This window comes from Eretmochelys imbricata, chromosome 3 (genome assembly GCF_965152235.1).
Source record: "Eretmochelys imbricata isolate rEreImb1 chromosome 3, rEreImb1.hap1, whole genome shotgun sequence".
NCBI lineage: Eukaryota > Metazoa > Chordata > Testudines > Cheloniidae > Eretmochelys > Eretmochelys imbricata.
The window spans coordinates 90,888,155-90,904,981 of NC_135574.1; the positions used below are offsets into that span (position 1 = coordinate 90,888,155).

General features: G+C 41.4%; 1 protein-coding gene across 1 annotated transcript in view; it reads left to right on the forward strand.

The window, feature by feature from the left end:
• SLC35F1 (solute carrier family 35 member F1) overlaps nucleotides 1-16,433 on the forward strand; it is a 387,317-nt gene extending 370,884 nt beyond the window's left edge. Inside the window, exon 8 of the mRNA XM_077811721.1 lies at nucleotides 16,209-16,433. Within this exon, the coding sequence (XP_077667847.1) occupies nucleotides 16,209-16,433 (225 nt within the window). The remainder of the gene's footprint in view (nucleotides 1-16,208) is intronic.
• The last annotated feature ends 394 nt before the right edge of the window (nucleotides 16,434-16,827 follow it).

Below are 16,827 nucleotides of genomic sequence, written 5' to 3' on the forward strand. Positions count from 1 at the left end.
TCCTCTGTCAAACAGTATTCAGAGAGGGGGAATTTATGGGACTCAACAACATAATGACATGCAAAGAGTCGCCTATGATAGGGGTGGCAGAACCTCATTTGTGCCCTAAGAGAGATTTGATGGTGCGGAAAGGATTCAGATGCAGGGCAAGAAAAGAAGAGGGAACAAGCAAGAGTGGCAGAATATGTTTGAGTTGACTCAGTTCAAGGCTTTGAGAGGGTCTGACATTTTCAGTCATGTCCTCAGGAGCAAACACACTAAACTCTTAGAATCCTAATGAGAAAACATGGCATCCTATTCCCTCCCTCCCCCCATCCCCCTACCCCAGGTGATTTACAGTAACTTACATTGAAGGTAATGAATTGCAGCTGCAGGTTCTTTGTGTCAGTGTGGGAATATTCTCCAGTTGTACAACTGAGATAAAGAATGCCATTCTAATGAAGCCATGCTGGATGCACGTATTGTAACACTCAGCAGAAAACGTATAAACAAAGGCCCCAAGAAGAATCAATTGCAGTAACCTTGCTTTTGAACACCATTAGCCTCAAATACAGCAATATAGAATTGATTACTGCAGGCAGCTGGTGCATTATTAAATTCTTAGGCACACAAACAAAAAGCACTCATGATAACTGACAGCTGATAAAATGAATCACTAGAAAATATTAAAAAATTAATTGGTAGGGGATGGGAGTATATGTTATTCAGAAGCATTTCTATGGTGCTTATTCCCATAGTATTATGAGCATTTAAATATCTGTTTTGTTTGATTTTCTTTGTGTGCTAATTTGATTTAGTGGGCTTTGTCTCAGAAGGTCAGTACTATAGGTACCTGGAGCTTATGTGAAACCAACTAGCCTTTGAATAAACACGTGGTTACTATAATTCCATTTTACTGTAGGAATAATGAGCTAGCTCAGTCTGTTCTGACAGCAGAACTTCTACCTGTGGATAATAACACATAAGAAAAAATTGCAAATTTGAACAGTCATGGATGCCCATACCCTGAGTTGCTCCGGTTTGGAACAAAAACACCACAATGCATGTAGTAGCGTTACTCAAACTTAAAAAAAACCTTCAAATTTATAAGAGGTCAGTTTTGAGGGTTAACTAGGACTCCTCATGAATCTAAATGCAATCTTATTATTACATTAATACAGCAAATACTATGGAAATAAAAAAAAGTATCAAACATATAGATTTCTTCAGTACCAAAATGTACACCGGCCACAAATCCTACGCATTTAAAACATGCACCCCTGATTTGGAATTACTGTCCCTGCACCATCCTGAGCTGAACAGGCAGCAAGCATCCATTTCTTTGACTTGGCTGGTATCCTTCTCCTTATGGTTATCTTCTTGCTGCAGTTAGTGAAACAGCCCTGTAAGCATCAGCCCTCAGGACAGAGATCTTCACCTCCCCTCTGATATGGCTATCTCGCTCTGGGTCTGGTTGAAACAACTGAATAGTTGGGTGCCTTTTTTACTTTACACTTGGGAGTGGAAATGGCCTCCACCCTTCGAGATACCCTACTGAGCATGCTGCAAGGGCTCCTGAACATTTTCCTTTGATTACCTGCTAGTCCCAGATTAGCTGGAGTCCATGGACAGTTGCTCCACTCTTCTGGCAAAAATAAATATCATCTGACTACTACTGTTTAAAAGGGACAGTGACAGAAGCATGGGTTACATATGCAAGTTTCTTTCCCATTCTTATCAATGTAAAAGGGTTTGCACACCTATAGGTATCTTGATGTATTACAGTAAAATCATCTTCTAGCTACACAGTAAGTTGTTTTCAAACTAAGATCTTTGGCGTTCATTCGGGTGATCCTCTTGCTTTTATTCTGATTCTGAGAGTTCTGCTTCCCCACCATATAGTCCCATGGATCAGCACTCCACTTGCTCTGCCTCTAAGAAATGAAGAAAACTTTACAAGAGCTTTCCCTGTTGTATCTAATGGTTGTGAACCATTCAGAGCACTCTGCCCGGTCTTAGGCCTTGTCTACATGGGAAAAGTTTTACCAATTCTTGTTATACAGATGTGTGTATATATACACATCTTCCCTCTGTGGCTTTTTCCAGTTAATCTTAAAACCCTTCCCAAGCAACGCAAGCTATACCAGAAAGGGGCCCTCATATACTGAAGTAAGAGTGTCCTCTCACGGAATCATACTGGCTTAGCGATACCAGTTTAAAATCATATCTTAGGTTTTACAGAAAAAAACCCTTTCCTGTGCAAACAACCCTATAGAGAGTGTGAGTAAATACATTGTTTTCAGGTGCCTTCTGCCTGATGTATTTGAATTAGACAGTGTGGTGGCCACCTCAGATGTACTAAACACAGACTCATTTCTCACAATTCCTGTGATGTGCTGGAAGAAGGGGGCAGAGGAGAGAAAGTTGTCTTCTTAACCTTATCGCCTACTCAACTCCCAGGAAAGGAAGAAGGAAAGAAAAGAAGATAGGATGAGAGTGGAGCTCTCTCACATAAACACACAGTCCTAGGAGCTAAGTATTTGGGAAGGAACCTGCACAGTAGGATCTTTGTAATGACATCGTCTGTGAAATCTGAAATCTGACTTGCAGAGTTGAGGGCACGATCCCAGCTGCATCTCTATGGTTTGGGCAGGATATCAATGATTAAAGTCACAGAGGACATAGGAAGACCTATAAAGCCTCAACTGGGATGATTCTTTATCGTGACACAGCCTAGAACTTAGTTCATTTTAAATACATATAAAATGGTGGGGTCTAAATTAACTGTTACCACTCAAGGAAAAGATCTTGGAGTCATTGTGGATAGTTCTCTGAAAACATCCACTCAATGTGCAGTGGCAGTCAAAAAGGTGAACAGAATGTTGGGAATCATTAAGAAAGGGATAGATAAGACAGAAAATATCATACTGCCTTTATATAAGTCCATGGTATGCCCACATATTGCCTTATTAAATTCATGGGATGCCCACAGCTTGAATACTGCGTGCAGATGTGGTCGCCCCATCTCAAAAAAGATATATTGTAAAAGCTTCAGAAAAGGGCAACACTAATGATTAGGGGTATGGAACAGCTGCCATACGAGGAGAGATTAATAAGACTGGGACTTTTCAGCTTGGAAAAGAGACGACTAAGTGGGGATATGATAGAGGTCTATAAAATCACGACTGGTGTGGAGAAAGTAAATAAGGAAGTGTTATTTGCTCCTTCTCATAATATAAGAACTAGAGGTCACGAAATGAAATTAATAGGCAGCAGATTTAAAACAAACAAAGTATTTCTTCACACAGCGCACAGTCAACCTGTGGAACTCCTTGCCAGAGACTATAACAGCGTTAAAAAAAAACTAGATAAGTTCGTGGAGGATAGGTCCATCAATAGCTATTAGCCAGGATGGACAGAGATGGTGTTCCTAGCCTGTGTTTGCCAGAAGCTGGGAATGGGCAACAGGGGATGGATCACTTGATGATTACCTGTTCTGTTCATTCCCTCTGGGGCACCTGGCATTGGCCACTGTCGGAAGACCTTTGGTCTGACCCAGTATGGCCGTTCTTATGTTCCCCACCCAACCCAGAGTCATAGACTTGGAGATATGGCTAGAGTGGCACTGGGGAATGCTCTGGTTATAAAAACTCTCTGGTCTGTGACCAGTTACCAGAAATTAGGAGCCAGAGCCCACCACAGCTCAGGGCCAAGGCCATAGCTTCCCACCTCCCAAATCAGGGAAGAGCAGGCAGGGACAGAAAAAATTTTCCCCTGCCAAGGGGCAGCTAGGGACCAGAAGCCCAGCCAGAGCAACCTTAGCCAATGACAGGAAGCAGCCAGATCCTCCTCCAAGGCCAGGACGGCAGCAGCCAGCACTGGGGGATAGCCACGCAACCACAGCCCTCCATCCAGTCCAGGGCAAGGGACAGCCAGGGGCAGAGCCTCAAGGAGCTGAACACGAACCCAGGGAGATGCCAGAGAAAGACAGGAACTGCTATGTTCCTAGAGCTCATTCCAAGCTGCAGCCTTGTCAGGCTTAAATGCTGTTAATTAGGACATTTGCTGTCATTCATGTAAATAAGATAATGCATAATTCTCAGATATGCAAATTAGGTCATTAGGCCATTTATGTAAAACCTCCAGGTATCTGAACCTTCAGCTGTAACAGGTATTCTTACTGACTAGACTTGCATCCCACAGAGAAAACTCATTCCATGCAACTTCTGGATTTTGTCATAGTGCAGTTCATTTGCTGTATTTGAGATGAAAATTGAAAGCAACGCACAAACAAGCTCAGACTCTCGATCATTTCATCAACCCAAGTGGAAATGTCTGTCTGCCATATAAAGATAATGAGAGAAATTTGTTTTTAGTTCTGTTAGCTCAGTCAGTTAATGTACTCATGTGTGAAATTACCCAAGGGGGAACTCATTGGCCTCTGATTTGATCGGCTGTGCAGATTATGCTGCAAAATGAGTTAGTTTTGAAAACAGAGGGCCTCACCAAACTACACAGGATTGCTGATTAGAATAAAGCACCGCTGGGGACTGACTGTCCTGACAGCATCAAGCATGTAAAGAGGAATATGGAACGACATGAACTGTGCTCCAGTGAAAGGCTTTGTGTAGATTTTGTTGCTCTTCATCAGCATGTTCTCAGGAGGTTACTCCTTTAAAAGGGTTAACATTTCATGGATTAATTGGCCTGGTTTGATTGTTAATTCTTGTTGAAATTATTTGCTTCTCCACCGTTTCCCAACTGGAGAGGAAAAAAGGTAGCAGTTCTTACATTTCAGATGCTTATCATTTAATATGAGGCAGATAATATCTCCAAGTTTTCTGACTTCAGCTCGTCATCTAATAGACATTTCCTCATCTCAAGACTTAAGAAACACAGTTAGGTTGCCATCAGCTGGTAGTCTGATGTTTCATATCAGTCCCTAAGAGGCTTAGACTGCTGCTATTCTTATGAAATGAAATTGTAATTGGAGAACCCCATCGGAAAAATCTGCACTGCTCTTGCAGGTTGTTTCCAGTTCAATGGGCTGGATAAAAGAGAATTTGCATTTTCATAACCATAAAAAATAATGGTGATGATCATTATCATGATGGTTTAGTGCAAAACCAAAATTAGCAAATCACTGAGTTTCTTTGTTTGTATGGGCTTTTCTGCAGAAGCACATCTGTCTGCCTTTGTCATTTATGCTATTGTTTTGCCCCAGTGCCAGCAACAATGTGGCTCTGTTCAGCAGTAACAGGCAGAAGCACTTGTCTGCAAATTCCCATATGACCAGGGAACAGTATAAAAATATTGCTCGGGCATGTAGGAATGAAATCAGGAGGGCCAAATCGCACCTGGAGCTGCAGTTAGCGAGAGATGTCAAGAGTAACAAGAAGGGTTTCTTCAGGTATGTTGGCAACAAGAAGAAAGCCAAGGAAAGTGTGGGCCCCTTACTGAATGAGGGAGGCAACGTAGTGACAGAGGATGTGGAAAAAGCTAATGTACTCAATGCTTTTTTTGCCTCTGTCTTCACTAACAAGGTCAGCTCCCAGACTGCTGCGCTGGGCATCACAATATGGGGAATAGATGGCCAGCCCTCTGTGGAGAAAGAGGTGGTTAGGGACTATTTAGAAAAGCTGGACGTGCACAAGTCCATGGGGCCGGACGAGTTGCATCCGAGAGTGCTAAAGGAATTGGCAGCTGTGATTGCAGAGCCATTGGCCATTATCTTTGAAAACTCGTGGCGAACGGAGGAAGTCCTGGATGACTGGAAAAAGGCTAATGTAGTGCCAATCTTTAAAAAAGGGAAGAAGGAGGATCCTGGGAACTACAGGCCAGTCAGCCTCACCTCAGTCCCCGGAAAAATCATGGAGCAGGTCCTCAAAGAATCAATCCTGAAGCACTTACATGAGAGGAAAGTGATCAGGAACAGTCAGCATGGATTCACCAAGGGAAGGTCATGCCTGACTAATCTAATCGCCTTCTATGATGAGATTACTGGTTCTGTGGATGAAGGGAAAGCAGTGGATGTATTGTTTCTTGACTTTAGCAAAGCTTGTGACACGGTCTCCCACAGTATTCTTGTCAGCAAGTTAAAGTAGTATGGGCTGGATGAATGCACTATAAGGTGAGTAGAAAGTTGGCTAGATTGTCGGGCTCAACGGTAGTGATCAATGGCTCCATGTCTAGTTGGCAGCCGGTGTCAAGTGGAGTGCCCCAGGGGTCGGTCCTGGGGCCGGTTTTGTTCAATATCTTCATAAATGATCTGGAGGATGGTGTGGATTGCACTCTCAGCAAATTTGCGAATGATACTAAACTGGGAGGAGTGGTAGATACGCTGGAGGGCAGGGATAGGATACAGAGGGACCTAGACAAATTGGAGGATTGGGCCAAAAGAAATCTGATGAGGTTCAATAAGGATAAGTGCAGGGTCCTGCACTTAGGACGGAAGAACCCAATGCACAGCTACAGACTAGGGACCGAATGGCTAGGCAGCAGTTCTGCGGAAAAGGACCTAGGGGTGACAGTGGACGAGAAGCTGGATATGAGTCAGCAGTGTGCCCTTGTTGCCAAGAAGACCAATGGCATTTTGGGAGGTATAAGTAGAGGCATAGCGAGCAGATCGAGGGACGTGATCATCCCCCTCTATTCGACATTGGTGAGGCCTCATCTGGAGTACTGTGTCCAGTTTTGGGCCCCACACTACAAGAAGGATGTGGAAAAATTGGAGAGAGTCCAGCGAAGGGCAACAAAAATGATTAGGGGTCTGGAACACATGACTTATGAGGAGAGGCTGAGGGAACTGGGATTGTTTAGTCTGCAGAAGAGAAGAATGAGGGGGGATTTGATAGCTGCTTTCAACTACCTGAGAGGTGGTTCCAGAGAGGATGGTTCTAGACTATTCTCAGTGGTAGAAGAGGACAGGACAAGGAGTAATGGTCTCAAGTTGCAGTGGGGGAGGTTTAGGTTGGATATTAGGAAAAACTTTTTCACTAGGAGGGTGGTGAAACACTGGAATGTGTTACCTAGGGAGGTGGTAGAATCTCCTTCCTTAGAAGTTTCTAAGGTCAGGCTTGACAAAGCCCTGGCTGGGATGATTTAATTGGGTATTGGTCCTGCTTTGAGCAGGGGGTTGGACTAGATGACCTCCTGAGGTCCCTTCCAACCCTGATATTCTATGATTCTATGATTCTAATTCCGTCTTGGAGCAGAAATTCCCCTTAGCTGCACTGCAAACACATTTTTATTTCCTTTTGTTCTGATTTCCCTTCTAACTTCATGATATATGCAGAATGACTGGTTCTCGTCAGACCCAGAAATTGTATTTTCCTCCTTTTAATAGTTTTTCCTTTTATTTTCATCTACTTTCTTTGTAGTTATTCAGGAAAGATGAAATCCAAAGCACTATTTGCTCCTTGGCAAGAACCTGCCTTTGCACCCAGTTTCTCAACTGGATTATTTTGAGGCAGTGTTCCTCAGTGACTGATCTGTATGGACCAGCACCAGTCCCTGAGATCTCCCTGACACAGTTTAGGAAGTTTGCAAGCTGACCCCTGGTATCAAAAGGGTTGAGAAACACTGTTTTGAGGCACAAGGATATCAAGTGGGGATAAGAACAAACTTTGAAAGGTTTAGAGGTTCATTCTGGATAAGCACCCAGAACTTCAGATGCTTTTCTCCAAACCCCAGTTAATTTGGAAAACTTGCACTATCAGGCTTTTCCACAAAATGTCTAGTTTCATGGATCCAGATGGGAAAGATATATTGCAAGAACAGACTTTCACAGAGTTTTTAGGAACTTTCATTTCCACCCATAACTAGAGATCATAGTGCTTCACCAGTGTCCTGGCAGGAGCCTATAGTAACTACACATCAGAACTATTGCCTAGAACCCCTGGTCATGCAGCTAAATCATATGATGTTATCTTTTCCACTAACCCTGACTGGGTGAATGTATTCTGGCATCAATTCCCTATGGAACATCCCTAGGATATATAGCAGAAACATCCAGCCACTCAAAATCAGTAGGTTTGCTGCATATTCCGAGCATGTCATGTCATACATGTTATCTAGGCCTTGTTTTGTATGATTATCTTCAGTGTGACAAGCACATAAAATACACTTTTTATAAATCAAAAATTTAAAAGTGTATACTTGTATAGTTTTTATTTTCACTGTAGGTACTGAATAAGGTGAGGAGAAGTAATCTTTATGGCTTTCTAATATTTTGCAAATTTCAGTAACATCAAGTAATCTACACTGAGGGCTTGGATTAGGCTGAGATTTAGATAAATCCTCTAGTAACTGCTGTCAAGCGCAGCTGTCAAGCTGTGATGTATAGACTGATTTAGTGCTGACTAGTTCACATGTTTTGGGGAATGTCATAAATGTTCATTATGATGATGAGAGTAGGAAGGTAACTATAACAGTGGTATTTAGTTTCTTTCTCTATAGAAGAGATCTCTGCATCCTTATCAGATCCAGCAGGATATCTCTATGTTTCCATGTCTTTATGTCATCAAGGCCCATGCTGTGCCTGTCATCCTTTTTCAGATTAAAGAAGTCTGGATGAGAGTCCTTAGAAACCCACCAGCACTGCTCATTAATTGGTAGAAGTAGTCAATACTGAGCAACATGAAGCATTCAGTCAGCCTGACTATATTACGACATTTACAGCTCCAATTCAGGCTGGAAATCAATTGTTCAGGACAGGAACTGTCTCTTTTTCATGTGTGTATATGTAGCTCCCAGCATAATGGATGGAGCCTGGCTTGGTTGAGATCTCTAGGTGCTACCCTCATCCATGTAATTACCATTAACCCCACGGAGGGTTCTAACCTATCTATGAGAATACACAGAGAAGTTCATTTTAATCCTCCATCATTTATCTGCCATAGTATCAGCAAAGGTCCCCCTAGAAAAAATAGGCAGCGTGGTGATTCCAGCTGGCTTTAGCTCTGTTTCAGAATTCCTTTTCTCACTGTAAGGAAATTTCCATATACTGCACTGAAAAACAGCTAGCTTCTCCTGACTGATTTGGCCAGTGCTGTGGATTCAGTATCAGGGCTGGAGATTATAAATATACAACCTTCTCTTGCTGAGTTTCATTCTGTTTTTTGTTAAGTGTGGTCTTAGGTCAACTAAGGCAGTGTTCTCAGCCTAGGAGTCCTGCCCCCCCGGTTCTTCTCACATTTGGAGGGGGGGGCAGTATGAAAAAGGCTGAGAACCACTATTCAAGGGAAATTGTGGTCCACCACCACTGAGATAGATCTTTGCACTGGTCAAGGACAGCAGAGAAGTTTTGAGCTCATTATAGACAGAGATTGCTAATGCTTCCCTGTGGAAGGGCAGAATGCCAATTGTGAGGCACCTGCTTAAAACAAATAATTTGATTAAAGAGCTAACTATCTGGGGGATTGTCTCTCTCTTGCTGGCCCATCACTGCAGTTACAAATGACTGGATCACTTGCTGTTCTTCTGCTTGAACATTGCAGGATCAGTGGCAGGGTGTTCTCAGTAGAGAGATTCCTCCTTTCTAACTCGCTCCCTCTTGCCCATTAAAACCCAGATTTAGGAAGTTCCAGAAGGCAGGACAAGGCTTAGTTGCTTCCCTGACTTAATTGTTGTTCATGTTTATTTACCTCCTAAATAAACAATAGCTCCTAAAAGGGCCCAACTTAGAACAGGGCCACACTGTGCTAGATCCTATACAAACACACATTAAGAGGCAGTCCCTGCTCCATAGACCTTGCAATCCAAACAGAGAAGGCAGACAGATGGTGGGAGAAGGTAAGTATTATTGTTCCTGTTTTACTAATGAGGAACTGAGGCACAGAGAGATTAAGTGACTTAGATCATCCAAGAACTATGGGAGATCATCCTTCCTCTCCATGAGATGATGTTGCCACTGGTTATATTAATTTGGGTGAATTATGTGTTCATTGCTGTCAGGTGTCCAGTTGCCAAGGTTCTGGAGGGGTTTCACGTATAAATATTTAACTAACTAGAACTACAGAATTTTTTGCCATATTCCATTTTTAATGTTCCATTTTTATCCTGTTTAGTATGGATGGAAATGGGTCTCAGTGAGATCTACAAGTCTAGAGTATTTTTATTAGGTCTGTCAAGCAATTACAAAAATTAATCGTGATTAATCACATCATTTAAAAAACTAATTGTGATTAATCACACGATTAAAAATAATTGTGATTAATCGCACAATTAATCATGCTGTTAAACAATAATAGAATACCATGTATTTAAATATTTTTGGATCTATTCTACATTTTCAAATAAATTGATTTCAATTACAACACAGAATACAAAGTATAAAGTGCTCACTTTATATTTATTTTTATTACAAATATTTGCACTGTAAAAAACAAAAGAAATAGTATTTTTCAATTCACCTAATACAAGTACTGTAGTGCAATCTCTTTATCATAAAAGTTGAACTTACAAATGTAGAACTATGTACAAAAAAATAACTACATTCAAAAATAAAACAACATAAAACTTTAGAGCCTACAAGTCCACTCAGTTCTACTTCTTGTTCAGCCAATGACCCAGAGAAACAAGTTTGGTTACAATTTGCAGGAGATAATGCTGCCCACTTCTGGATTGCAATGTCACCTGAAAGTGAGAACAGGCATTCATATGGCACTGTTGTAGCTGGCGTTGCAAGATATTTACGTGCCAGATACGCTAAAGATTCATATGGACATTCTTCATCCACCGTTCCAGAGGACATGCGTCCATGCTGATGACAGGTTCTGCTTGATAATGATCCAAAGCAGAGTGGACTGACGCATGTTCATTTTCATCATCCTAGTTAGATGCCACCAGCAGAAGGTTGATTTTTTTTTTGGTGGTTCATGTTCTGTAGTTTCTGCATGGGAGTGTTGCTCTTTTAAGATTTCTGAAAGCATGCTCCATACCTCATCCCTCTCAACTTTTGGATGGCACTTCAGATTCTTAAACCTTGTGTCAAGTGCTGTACCTATTTTTAGAAATCTCACATTGGTACCTTCTTTGTGTTTTGTCAAATCTGCTGTGAAAGTGTTCTTAAAACGAACATGTGCTGGGTCATCATCCAAGACTGCTATAACATGAAATGTGGGTAAAACAGAACAGGAGACATACAATTCTCCCCCCAAGGAGTTCAGTCACAAATGTAATTAACACATTATTTTTTTGAATGAGGATCATCAGCATGGAAGCATGTCATCTGGAATGGTGGCCAAAGCATGAAGGGGCATAAGAATGTTTAGCATATCTGGCGCATAAATACCTTGCAACAGCGGCTACAAAAGTGTCATCCAACGCCTGTTCTCACTTTCACATGACATTGTAAATAAGAAACAGTATGTCCTGTAAATTTAAACAAAGTTGTTTGTCTTAGCGATTGGTTGAACAAGAAGTAAGACTGCGTGGACTTGTAGGCTTTAAAGTTTTACGTTGTTTTTGAGTGCAGTTAATGTAACAAAAAAAATCTACATGTGTAAGTTACACTTTCACGATAAAAAAGATTGCACTACAGTACTTGTTGGAGGTGACTTGAAAAATACAATTTCTTTTGTTTATCATTTTTACCGTGCAAATATTTGTAATCAAAAATAATAATCTAAAGTGAGCACTGTTCAGTTTGTATTCTGTGTTGTAATAGAAATCAGTATATTTCAAAATGCAGCAAACATCCACAAATATTTAATAAATTTCAATGGGTATTCTGTTGTTTAACTGTGTGATTAATTTTTTTTGAGTTAATTGTGCGAGTTAACTGTGATTAATCAACAGTCCTAATTTTTATATTTTTTGCTGGGCTTCTGAGTCATATCTGACTGTAGAAAAAGAGCGATAAGTTAGAAAAATGAAGAGCGATATCTTTTTCAAGCAATGGTTCACCCAAAAAGAGGAATTACATAACCTATGGGAACTTACAGTCCAGTAGTTCAGTTATATGCAGGGTAGCAGTACAAAGTGATGCACTCAAACTCCATTTCTTAGAGTAGTTTATGGAACAGCTATTTTTGAAGTTGTTTCTTTTACTGTCTATTAATACTGAATCTAAAGGGAATGAGGTTTTGTGGGTCAAGATAAAAAAATCCTTACACAGATACAGCAGTAGAGCACTTCAATGAATACAAGTTTCAGTAAAACAAAAAAATTTCATTTGGGGAATCTAACAAACTCTGTACAGTGAATAGCATTTGTAGTCAATTTTCATTTGGTTAACATAGTATGTCTTAATCTCTTCAGAAGTGCTGCTTTCAAAGCCCATGAAATCAATGGAAAGATTCCCATTGATTTCAATGGGCTTTGGATGAGACCCAAAAGCTGCTGGAAAAACTATCTGAAAATCAATGACTGCTCTCCCTCACTGGCCTGCGATATATATATGCTTTATCTCCATTGAATGAAATAGGCTGAAACTCCAGCAATGCTATTAACAACTTTTACCACCTTAGCACGGCAGAGAGCCAGAGACTTAACTTCTAAGAAAGTGATTATGATAGAAAAGAGAGAAAATAAACAAATGCAGCTCCAGCCTGTAACTTCTTGTTTCCAACTAGGAATGTGTTAAAGATTATCATTATATTTTGTTGTTGTTAACTCCTAATTGCACTAAGTAATCTAGACATTCAGAGCTTTGTACGCTCTGCCAGTGTGGGCTACAGGGCTCTGAATTGCAGCGCACACCAAAGTGTTGAGGGCTAACTGTCCCGTGTCGGCACTGCTGGTGTGACCTAAAAGGTACCTAGTTCATGTTAACATAGTCCTCTTTCAACAAGACTGTGTTAACCTCAACGAGGTACCTTTTAGTTTGCACCAGCAGTCTCCTCATGAGGAAGTTAGTGCACAACACTTGGTATGCTCTGCAATTCATACCCCTGTAGTCTGTGCTGTGGTGCAGTGTAAACATAGCCTCAGAGATAACCCTGGCCCCAAAGAGCTTACCATTTTCAAATGACAAAAGCAGACAAAGGGCAGGGGGAGAGGATAACCGCATATAAGCAAAGTATCCAGAGAAGGAGAGGCACATCTTGTTAGTTTTTTCCCCTCATCCTGTCCCCAGACAACAATGTGAAAGTGGGGAGAGCGATGCAGTCAAAATAGGCTTTATTTTTGTAAATATTATGTAATTTTCAAAATTCCCTGTTCTCTCCCCTTTCCCTTGTTACCTTTCCTGCCTCCACCCCTGGCTGTCTTCTCTCTCTCTGTCACCTCTCCCCTCGTCCTCTTTGTCTCTCCCTGCTTACTCCTGGATATCTGTACCCCACAGCTTCCATAGTGTAGGGATGAGTTCTCGGTGTGGGTTCTCACCCCAAAACAGTTTTGTGCTCAGCTCCATTTTTTTAAGGCTGCTGCAAGCTGTATGATGCTGTTGCTCCCTGAGCTGCTTTTCCCCACTATCCCTGTGACTGGCAGTTGTCCTGGCAACTTAGTGAAGGAGCCAGGCATTTGGCAGTGGGTAGGGGACTTACAGGCCCTTGCAGAATATGGGGTTCGGGGTATGCAGGTCTGCCTCCCCACTGCTTCCCTTGTTCAGTTTCTGGTGCTCAGGGATGTCTTGACTTAGCTTGCAGCAACAGAAATGAAATTCAACTGCCAACCCAAAGTAAAACTCCTGAAATCTGGATGGTTATTGGAAAGTTTGTGCCTGGGGTTTTAGTTTGGGCTTATTTGTAGACAGAAGGGTCCACTGAAAAGCAGACCCTCTACTACAGCCAAGAGGTGCCAGAATTCATGTATGAGGAGAAAAGGAGAGAACTGAGGTGTCCACAGGGAGTGAAAATTAAAATGAAACAGAGAGGAAAAAGACATTGGATCGATTGACTTGGGGTTTAATTACCGCAGGGGGGAGATCTCTGCCCAACCACTCCTTGCAGGCTTGTGACTCATGGAAGGAATCTTTCAGCAGATTTGCTCTCGCATTCTGCATTGTGTTTTTGGCTGGGTGATTACATCAGATCACACTGCCAGATGACACGTGAAGACCTGGTGACATGCTTGGAAAAAAGCAATTAATGACTGACGAAAAGCAGAGCCCTGCCTTCTTTCCATCTACAGTCCTTCTGACATGCTTTAAACTTTCCCCATTATGGTGCATTCCCTTCTGAAGTGTATTTGTTACACTCTCACTGTGGAAAATGAAAGCAGATACAGACTTATCATTGGGGTTATGCTTCTAGCATTTTCAAAAGCCCTCAAAGGGGCTATTTCTGAAAAATGCCAAATGCAGTAGGATTAACCACAAGCAGAAATGTTGGACACAAGCTGTGTAGCTCAGTGCTGTGATAGCAAATTAATAACAGGAAAAAGTTAGCACCTTTAAAGAAAACTTGTATTTGACAAAATTATTTCCTTACAAGCATAAAGAAGTGGGGCAGAACTGCTGAAGCTCTTGTGTGAATAATTTAACTCAGTCTGGCCTTCTAGCACTGCATCTAAATGAACCAAGAGAAACACATTTGGCACCTGTCAAAGTTCCATAATCAGCTAGGATTAGAGAACAGATTTGTGTCTCCCTTGTGTTCAGAAGGTAGCCCATAATTGGTTACACGATTGTAGTTAGCTGTTGGCATTTTCATTCATTCTTGTATTCCTGACCACAGCTGAACACTTGCACTTTTAGAACTCTTGCTAAATACAAAATCAGTTCTATGTCCTTTGACCTACCAAGTTGCGCCATGCGGTTTGTCCTCTGGTGAGTCTTGAATTCAGATCACTTTTGATTTCTTTGTGAGAGGGGGCTTCGCAGTAGGGAAGTTGATTAGGGGTGTGCATGTACCCTCACATCACATCTTTGCCCATTTCTACAAGTGTACTGTTTAAAGATTCTGAAAGTTAATTTTTCTTCCTTTATTGGGTTCATGGTTGGTACAGCTTAGGATGAGCGTAAAGGTGACTTTAAGCCTCATTTACTTCTCTTTTGATCCTAGATAAGCTGGAGTGGCCACATGGTTGCTCTGACTTATGCCAATTAGAATGGCCCACTAGGGACCATTCCACTGGCTGGAAATTAGCGGAATACATTGTGCTCTGGTATAATTCACACTCCTTCTGCTGATGTGGGAGAAGCAAACAACATAAAGCTGTTTATGCCACCTTTCCACCATCAAAACATTCTTCCATTGCTAAGGAAATTCTCAGCTGCCCCTTTAGGGCCGCTTTAAGGTCACTTTGTGCTGTTCCAGCAGCATACGGTGACCTTACAGGGGACTAAGGATCAAATACTTTATTTCTGATTCCTATGGACTTCTGGGTTCCTGCCTCTACCTCACTTACAAGTGCTGAAATATTGCCAGAAAGTCTATTTGTGTGATATTTCCAGCCCAACCTGAAGCAGGATATATCAGAAAACTCAAAAGAAGGTCTGGTCTTGTGAAATTGCCTATCAGATTATGCAGACTCAAGCTTTGGATAAACATCTGATCTTCTGTGTGTACATTCCAACCTTTTGAAGCCAGCCCAGGGCTTCTTAAAGCTATAATCCCTGACTTTTCTGAAATCACATTAAAGCATGTGCAGCCCTATTATCTGCTTTCTGAATTCAGCTTACACACAAAATATTTATTGCTGCAAGTGAACTACCTTGGGCTTTCATCCAGGTGAATAAAAACTGATGTACCACCAGGCACCAATATATGGTTAAGTAAATATCAAAAGAAACTAAAAATATATTTTCTAAGGGTACTTTTTAAATGCTTTTTAAAATTTATGATATCATTGCTATTTATATAGCACCGACTGTGTGTGTTATACTTTAAAGACACATGGTTTGAAAACAATAAAACCTCAGACTTGAACTGCACCTTTCATCCATAGATCTCAAAACATTTTACAAATATTGGTAAATAGCATTATCCCTATTTTGTGGAGGGAGAAACTGAACTCCAGAGAGGGGAAGTGACTTGGGCAAAGCATTAAGGCGATAAGTGTCAGAGCTGAGAACAAAACCCAGATCTTCTGAGTCCCAGTTAACAGTATCATATTTACCTATTGCTAGGGCCATAGGAGAATTGCACTCATATTTTTGATAAAATAGGAGGCACGAGTAATGGAAACAAACTTCCAGCAAGATCTACAGTGAAACAAGGAATGACTAACAGTGCTCTATGCTGTGCATATAAAAAAAGGATCTGTACCTGCAATTTTCCACTAGCCCTCGTGAGCACAAATAATCAGTGCAACTTTCTAATGACTTAACCCTTATTTATGTTTAGTTTTCAGGACTTTATCTGCTGTCATTCTTTACTATCCTTGTTGGGCTGGTGCTGTACTCCTCCACCTCCACGTACGTAGCCCAGGATCCACGGGTGTACAAGCAGTTTCGAAACCCTTCAGGACCTGTTGTAGACTTGCCAGCAACCGGACAGCTGGAACCTTCAGTAACGTATACCAGTCTAAGCCAGGAGACAGAAGAGGAGCCTCATGTCAGAGTTGCCTGATCCCAGGCACTTGTCTCCCACTGATGATTTCAGTAGAGTTTGTATATCCATGATCCCTGTATTGTACATAGAGAAAGGTATTTACTGGGTACGGTTACACAGGTGAGCTTCAAGGTAGCAAATAGGGAAAGCCTGTAAAAGTTAGAAACTAATTGTCACTAGGTGTACATTGCGAAGAGATGCCAGTCCCTTATTTAGTAGTATGCTGGCCTCAACAGAATGTTCTATGTGAATCGCTCACTATCAAACTACCTGTGAAGATATTCAAAATGCAAGCTGAAATTACACAGAAATCAAAAGGGTATTTTTGCACCTATTGTGTGATACTTTGCCAAGGCCACACAGAGTTGTGGAAAAGTCACATTTTTACAGCAAGTCCACTTGTACAGTCACT